Here is an 8,345-nt window from a genome sequence, read left to right on the forward strand (position 1 = left end):
CCCTTCTCTACGCTTGCGAAACGTGGACCCCCCTAATGGAACATCTTCGCCGGTTAGAAACATTTAGGCTGGCCTGCCTACGATCCATCCTGGGTTTAACCAGACTGGATTGTCTGAGGAGCTCACAAATCCTTGAAAGATCTGGGCAGGGTCCCATCGGTGAGCTCCTCCGGCAGGCAAGGCTGCGATGGCTGGGTCATGTAGCCCGCATGCCCAGCCACCGCATGCCGAAACAGCTTTTGTTTGGCCGGATTGAGGGGGCTAAGCGGGCGCGGCACGGGCTAGAGAAGAGATGGAGTGATGTGGTACAGGAGGACGTGGAGCTGAGTGGACTTGCCGATGACTGGTACCAGCGGTGTCAAGATCGGCCTCTGTGGAGGAGGCTCGTGAAGGATGCTACTGGGCAGTTGGAGGCAGTCGCCCTCCAACAACAACGGAGGGCGGAGGAGCGACGCTCACAACAGCGAGCGGAGCGCCGGGTGGCTAAAGCACAGCAGGTTGGCACAGTAGGGGGCACAGGTGGTGCATCAGCCAGTCATCTCAGTCAGTCGACCCGTGGCACCTGGGTCTGCCCCGTGACCTCCTGCCAGCGGGCGTTCGACACTTCACGTGGCCTCAGGGTGCACATAGCCTGGCACAAGCGTCGTGGTGACGTCACCGCCACTTAGTGGCGAATGGCGGTTGTTGTTGTTGTTGTGCCTGTGGCCGCGAGACGCGCTTGCCCCAGCGGTCTCTTCAAGGCCTCCACTGGGCAGGGGGTGATCTTTGTCTGTTGTGGCTGCGACAGATGAAGCTGACGCGGCTGTGTGACCTCAACAAAACACTTCACGAGCAGGAGACCAGGCTGAGGCATCTGCGCAACGAGAAGGTAAGTTCACGATGGTGAGGAGGTGAGTTCACGATGGTGAAGAGGTGAGTTCACGATGGTGAAGAGGTGAGTTCACGATGGTGAGGAGGTGAGTTCACGATGGTGAGGTGAGTTCACGATGGTGAGGAGGTGAGTTCACGATGGTGAGGAGGTGAGTTCACGATGGTGAGGAGGTGAGGTCACGATGGTGAGGAGGTGAGTTCACGATGGTGAGGAGGTGAGTTCACGATGGTGAGGAGGGGAGGTCACGATGGTGAGGTCACGATAGTGAGGAGGTGAGTTCACGATTCCCGCTCACGGCCAACACTGGTGACGATTATCTGAACCGGGTACTGGGCCTCCCCTAGGTCGACTCGGCCTCAAATGAGTACCTGGTACGGTGTGTATTAAACATCGCCACTGGGGAGACAAAGGCGACCGGGAGTGGTGTGCTGTGCCAGCCTTCATAGGTGCTCGCTTACAGCACTTTCCCCAACAGTCTGTTAAGGCTACTCAGGGGATGTTTGTCTTTGTAGCGCGCGTGATGCTGACCAACCACCCACCCGCTTGTGCTGGCCTTCATAGCTGCTGCTGCTACTCGCTAACAGCACTTGCCCCATCAGTCTTGTCAAGGCTATACGGGGGATCTTTGTCTCATTCATAAGCACTGCTGCTGCTACTCGCTAACAGCACTTGCCCCATCAGTCTGTGAAGGCTATACGGGGGGTCTTTGTCTCATTCATACGCACTGATGCTGCTACTCGCTGACAGCACTTGCCCCAACAGTCTGTTAAGGCTATATGGGGGATCTTTGTCTCATTCATAGGCACTGCTGCTGCTACTCACTGACAGCACTTGCCCCAACAGTCTGTCAAGGCACTTTTATTTGATTTTGGAGAGCGATGGTGCAGTGATTAGGGCCACGCTTGCGCTGAAACCCCATCTACCCGAGTTCAATTCCCGCTCAAGGCCTGCATCGGTGACGGCAATTATCTGAACCAGTCCTGGTCCTCACCGAGGTCGACTCGGACTTAAATGAGTGCTCTGTGCGAAGTGGAATCATCGGCAGTGGGGGGACGTGGCGACGCTACTCGCCGTGACGGCACTTGCCCCGACAGCTTGCAAAGGCTACCCGGGTGGATGGAAGGCATCTTTATCTTTGTGCGTGTGTGTGTGCGTGCGTGTGTGCGTGCGTGCGTGTGTGTGTGTGTGTGTGCATGGGTACGTGGGTTCGTGCGTGGGTGCGTGGGTGCGTGCGTGTGTATGTGGGTGCGTGCGTGTGTGGGTACGTGTGTGGGTGCATGTGTGGGTACGTGGTTGCGTACGTGTGTGGGTACGTGCGTGTGTGCGTGGCGGCGCAGGCGTGCATCGAGTCGTCCCTGGAGGTGCTGCACCTGCAGATCGCTCAGCGACGCTCGCACGAGCAGCAGCAGCAACGGCTGCTGCTGCAGGCCGACCTCGTGCACCTCCGTGCAGACGGCGCCCGGCTCAGCCGGGTGAGAGGGACCCCCATGCCCCATCCCCTCACCCTCCCATCCCCTCAACCTCCCATCCTCCCACCCACCCATCCCCCACCCGATCACCCCCCCCCCATCCCTCTCATCCCCCACCCAATCAGAGGCGACCTGGCCACAAATGTTGTGACCGTCACTCGTTGTTGTGACCGTTTGCTCGTTGTTGCGAGCGTCGCCCATTGTTTGTCACCGCCGTCGTCATCATCGTCACCATCGTCGCCGCCATCGTCATCGTGGCCATCGTTTTTGTCATTGCTAGGAGCGGCCCAAGAGCGCGATGGACGCGCTGTACCCGGCGGGCGGTCCCGCGGGCGGTGCCGCCCGGGGCAAGATGACCGCGGAGGAGCAACTGGAGCGGCTCAAGCTTAATCAAAAGGCGGCGGCGGCGGCGGCCGGGAGCGGCGTCGGGGGGGACGCGGCGACGACGGTGACCCCGGGGGGATCGGGCCGACGCGGCCACGCGATGACGCTCGATCGCCGGACCGTCCTGGCGGCGCGGTCGCCCACACGGCCCGCGTCCGTGGACGTCTCGCGGGTGTGTGAGTGTGTTGGGGTTGGCACGTGCCCTGTATGTGTGGGTTGAAGATGGCACGTGCCCTGTGTGTGTGTTGGCACGACCGTGGTGCTGGCCAGCCCACCCCCTCGTGTGCCGTGCCGGCCTTCATAGGTGCTGCTACTCGCTAGCAGCGTTTGCCCCGACGGTTTGTTTGTTGGCACCAGTAGGGGGGCACAGGTGGTGCATTTGCCAGTCTATCTCAGTCAGTCAACCCATGGCACGTACAAAGTAGCACAGAGAGGACGGCCATCCCAGTCAGTCGACACGTTCCACGAGCCGTGGCTTTTCGCGCCGTTGCTACGTTGAGGTGCCGCCATTTCCGCGTCATTACCACTCGGTGGGCCTGGCGTCAACCGATGTGGCGCATTTTATCGCGGGGGAGACACCGTGGCGAGACTGTGGGCGATGCCTTGGGCCATGAGGTTTTGGGCCACGAGGCCATGGGCCATGAGGCCGTGGTGGTGTGGTGTCCGCCTGCCTTATCCAACACCGCCGCCGCGTCATTGCAGCTCACGAAGTTGAGGCAGCGCCAAGACGACCTGGACATCGCCGAGATGGAGCGCGCTGTGCAGGACGCGCCGGCGCCCGAGACGCCGGCGCAGGAGATCGCGCGGCTCCGCACCGCATTCACGGAGCTCGACGGCAGCTACGATCCGGGGTCAGAGGTGAGATGCAGCCGGGGGTTCGGGGTGAGAGACGGTGAGGGTCAGAGGTGAGAGACAGCCAAATCCTGGGTGAAAGTGGGAGGTGAGATGGCAGGGTCATAGGGGTGGGACACAGCCTGGGTCAGAGTTGAGACACAGCCGGGGTCAGGAGTGAGACACACTAGGGCCAGGGGTGAGAGACGGCCAAGGTCAGAGGTGAGACACAGCCAAGGTCAGAGGTGATCCAGGGTTAGAGATCAGTGGGTAGAGATCCGGGTCTGGATTGAGAGCTATATCCGGTTGATGAGTGAGAGGTGGGGGGGGGGGGGTGTTGGGATGGTGAGAGATGTGGCGCTTGGCGGTGATGTTTCAAATGCTGCTGAGAGTTCTGGGATTTTGGGCTTACGAGGCCTGGGTTCCAATCAGGAGTCGGAGGTCAGGAGCGAAAACAGCTGGACCCGGGCAGGAGGTCACGGAGAGAGAGATCCAAATCTGAGCATTGTTCTGTGTCTGTTGTTAGGTGCTGGTGATCACAGCCATAAAGGCAATGGTAGCGTTGTGATGTAGAAAATGATTTTGATTATAGCAATGCTAATTATGTATATGATGATGGCAAAGGCAGCAATGATAACCGTAGTTACGACGACGATTGTCATGACGATGACAGTGGTAAAGAGAGCCATGACGATGTCAGTATTCATGACCATGGTTACGATGTTTGCAACGGCATTTGATGGTGACGATGACAGCGAGCGATGACGACGATGTTTACCGATGATAACGGGAGCGATGATGTTGATGACGAGCCGGTCACGGTTATGCCCCCTCCCCCCGGCCCGCAGGTGCCCCCCCCTCGTCGCCACGTGACGGTGCCCGAGCTCCACGTGGACGAGGACCCCGAGGAGCCGCCGATCCCCCTGGGAATGGAGGCGTGGCAGAAGAACACGGAGTGGATCAAGGCGATGCTCGCCAAGTCCAGGTACAGCGTCGTCACGCTCGCGTCGTCACGCACGCGTCACGGTGCGTCGCGGTATTAACCGGGGCCGCCTTCCGGTTTCGCACCGCCGCGACCGCCCGCCGTCACATTTCCCCGCCCCCTCCGCGTTGCCAGCGTGCAGAACGCGGCGCCGCCGCCGTCGCCGGCGAGCTGCGAGGCGACGCGGGGCAAGGCGGAGGTGCACGTGCAGGAGCTGGAGCGCATCGTCAGCATGTCGTGCGCCCTCGCCGAGGAGGCGTGCCAGCGCAGCAAGGCCGGTACGGCGCCACCGCCGCGGGCGGCTCGGCCGCGCGTCGGCGGCACCTGGCACGCGGTATTCCAGGGGTCCCCCTCACGGGGTTTGGCGCCTCGCCATTTGTTCACCGGGTCGCCGGTAAACTGCGGTAGGTGGCGCTCGACTCCGTGGTATACCGGACGCGGTGTGCCGGAGCGGGGATATATTTTCCGGGTGACCAACCCGGCCGAAGCGAGTCTCCGCGTTCCTCACGCCCGTCGCTCCGCTCTCTGGTTTTGTTTCCTGCCGCCCGCCCGACAGACAAAGTCGCTTCCCCGACGAAGGAGGCGTCCCCTTCCCAGGATGCATCGGCGCCCGGCGACGGCAGCCATTCTACGCTTGTTTAAAACGCCAAGGTTTCCGCTCAGCTCAGCGGTGAGAGACTCACTCGCTCACCCACTGGCTCATCCGCTCGCTCACCCACTGGCTCATCTGCTCGCTCACCCGCTCGTTCGCTTGCTCACTCACCCACTCGATAACCCGCTTGCACGCTCACCCAATCGCTCAACCTGCTCGCTCATGGACTTTCTCACCCACTCGCTCGCTTGCTCAGGCACTCGCTCACTCACTCGCTCACCCACTCGGAACAATCTCGGGCTCACGGCCACCGCTGTGGTTGACATCTCGGCATGAGTACTCGTGTTGCCGGTGGTACCCTCAGTTTCACCGTTGCTCTTGAAATCCCCTACCCCCCCCCCCCCCACCCCCAGGTGTCATACACCTGGCGGAAGAGGTGAAGGAAGAGGACGACGACGATTAAGGGAACAAGAAGAGGTGTCCGCGAGAACGCGGCCGCACGGGGAGGAGGGGGCGGGGGGAGAATGCAGGACGCCGCCGCGAACGGCCGTGCGTCTGTCGCCGTCGTCATCCCGACGATCGTTACAGAGCCCCAATGACGAGCGGCGTCGTTACCGGATGAAGAAGTGGCGGTGCGGGCGGTGCAGGTGGTGTGGGCGGTGCCCCTTCTCCGCTCACAAAGAGTTTCTTCAAGTGTTCGATTCTCGTAGAAGGGAGAGGGAAAGTTGTATCGGCATTCTTAGCAGATTTTATAAAAGTGTACAGTAGATTTAGCGACCCTAGGGAGCTACTGTTTGTATGCCCACGTTAAATGGTGATAACTTTAAAATGACCCCCAAACGATTTTATAACCACACTTGCGTTTGGAATATTAATGAGGATGACGACGATGCTCAACCGTCAAAGACAGGATAACAACACGTGACGATTTCCAGACGCACGCATTTTGTTCAAATGCTCTCGCTGCGGGGAGAAAATGGCCTTTGATTGTATTCTTACCCCCAGGTATCCTTTTTTGCAAGAGACTTTAGCCCCCCCCCAACGCCCATATCGATGTCTGGGTTTTAATGTGGAGGTCGGCGAAGGTAACTCTCTCTATGGCCGTCCTGGGTGCTCTGGGTGAGTCGACCCACGCACGCGGCACCTGGGTCTGTCCCCTTCGTCACGGCCTCAGGAGGGCCGCCACCTCGTCTGGCGCACAACGCCGTGGCGGACGTCGCCGCCACCTCGACAACGAGTAGCGGTTGTTGTTTGTTTGTTGGTTGTTTGTTGGTTGTTTGTTGGGCCAGCGACGCGCGCCCTCTCCCAACATGCGCGTGCCGCACCCCGACCTCAAGCGCGCCCGTGTCCGGTGTGACGTGGCCCGTTGTGACGTGGTCCATTGTGACGACGAATGGCGTCAGCCAATCAAATCCATCGTCGCACGCACGCGCCTTGAGTCACCCCCCCCCCTCCCCCCCCAAGGTTGCGTTTTTAGACTTTAAGCGACAGCATCTCGGTGCCTATATATTGACGTGCCGCATTTGGCAAAGCAATGCACCCCCTTTTACCCGATGGGTGGCATTTGCACCCAAAAGTTGCTGCAAAAAAATAAAAATAAACTACTAGCGGTGTATTAAAAGTTAATAAAAAAAACAAACGAAGTGATGCAAAAATATGTAAAACACGCAAAAAAACATGACACTTCAATACAGCACGTTGGTAAATTATCCCGTTACATTTGTGGTGGTTATAAATTGACGAATAAAACTTCTGATCAGGCAACACATGTATCATCTTTTATACAAGGTCCCTAACACAAAGGGTTTATCGGTGTTGAGTGTGTGTATCAGTCCCTTAACCCGATGCCTGGGGAGGTATGGCCTCTATGAGCCCTGTCACTGGGCAACTCGCTCTCTATCACTGGGCAACTTGCTCCCTATCACTGAGCAACTCGCTCCCTATCACAGGGCAACTCGCTCCCTATCACTGGGCAACTCGCTCCCTATCACTGGGCAACTAGCTCTCTATCAGTGGGCAACTCGCTCTCTATCACTGGGCAACTCACTCCCTATCACTGGGCAACTCGCTCCCTATCACTGGGCAACCCGCTCCCTATCACTGGGCAACTCGCTCCCTATCACTGGGCAACTCGCTCCCTATCACTGGGCAACTCGCTCTCTATCACTGGGCAACCCGCTCCCTATCACTGGGCAACTCGCTCTCTATCACTGGGCAACTCGCTCCTTATCACTGGGCAACTCGCTCTCTATCACTGGGCAACTCGCTCTCTATCACTGGGCAACTCGCTCCCTATCACTGAGCAACTCGCACCCTATCACTGAGCAACTCGCTCCCTATCACTGGGCAACTCGCTCTCTATCACTGGGCAACCCGCTCCCTATCACTGGGCAACTCGCTCTCTATCACTGGGCAACTCGCTCCTTATCACTGGGCAACTCGCTCTCTATCACTGGGCAACTCGCTCTCTATCACTGGGCAACTCGCTCTCTATCACTGGGCAACTCGCTCCCTATCACTGGGCAACTCGCTCCTTATCACTGGGCAACTCGCTCTCTATCACTGGGCAACTCGCTCTCTAACACTGGGCAACTCGCTCCCTATCGTCCTCCGGCTGGGACCTAGGGGAGGCTATCTGACCCCACCGTCCCGGTCCGTGGGTTCTGACCACTGGCCTCACTGAGCTCCGGCCCTTAGAAGGACATCAGAGCTTGGGGTCCAGGGTCCTCTCTTCAGCCCAGGTCTTCGTTCTTCAGCTTGCAGATGACTGAGCCAGACCTCTGAGAGGTCCGGCTTATATACTGGTTCGTAGCTTGCTCCGCCCTAGCCACGCCTTCCTTCTGGAACATTCTGGAAGGTTACGTCATCCCCCGGTTCCCCCCTCCCGGGGCCCCGGGCAATGTGTCCCAGGATCCGTTTGCTGGGTTTTGTCGTTGGTCCCTTTTTGGGCCCATGGACATTTGCCTTGTCGTGGTTTATTTATTTCAGTTTTTTTTATTTTTTTATTTTGGTATAGCCCTGTGAGCCATTTGGCTCTTGAATCGGGTGCAACCACAACAAACAAAAAACATTGCTCAACCTCTATCATCTGACCTAATAATTAAGAGTAATCAAATTAGTAAACATTAAATTTATGTTTTAATGGAGCTGTGAATATATAAGCGTTTTGCGCATGTGCAAATGTGTGCTGTCGCGCGCTGAGCGGTAAAATAATAA

At 58.3% G+C, this 8,345-nt stretch overlaps 1 protein-coding gene across 1 annotated transcript; it reads left to right on the plus strand.

Moving 5' to 3' along the window:
• Positions 1 to 3,431: 3,431 nt before the first annotated feature.
• On the plus strand, positions 3,432 to 6,458 carry LOC142922451 (pleckstrin homology domain-containing family A member 6-like). The gene is made up of 5 exons (XM_076063251.1): positions 3,432 to 3,582; positions 4,404 to 4,540; positions 4,673 to 4,815; positions 5,094 to 5,207; positions 5,543 to 6,458. Exons 1-4 carry the CDS (start codon positions 3,472 to 3,474, stop codon positions 5,177 to 5,179), a joined length of 477 nt encoding a protein of 158 aa, XP_075919366.1. The 5' UTR covers positions 3,432 to 3,471; the 3' UTR covers positions 5,180 to 5,207; positions 5,543 to 6,458.
• Positions 6,459 to 8,345: the final 1,887 nt, after the last annotated feature.

This window comes from Petromyzon marinus, unplaced genomic scaffold (genome assembly GCF_048934315.1).
Source record: "Petromyzon marinus isolate PM22_M1 ecotype Great Lakes invasive population unplaced genomic scaffold, UKy_Petmar_22M1.pri1.0 PM_G_Scaffold_96, whole genome shotgun sequence".
NCBI lineage: Eukaryota > Metazoa > Chordata > Hyperoartia > Petromyzontiformes > Petromyzontidae > Petromyzon > Petromyzon marinus.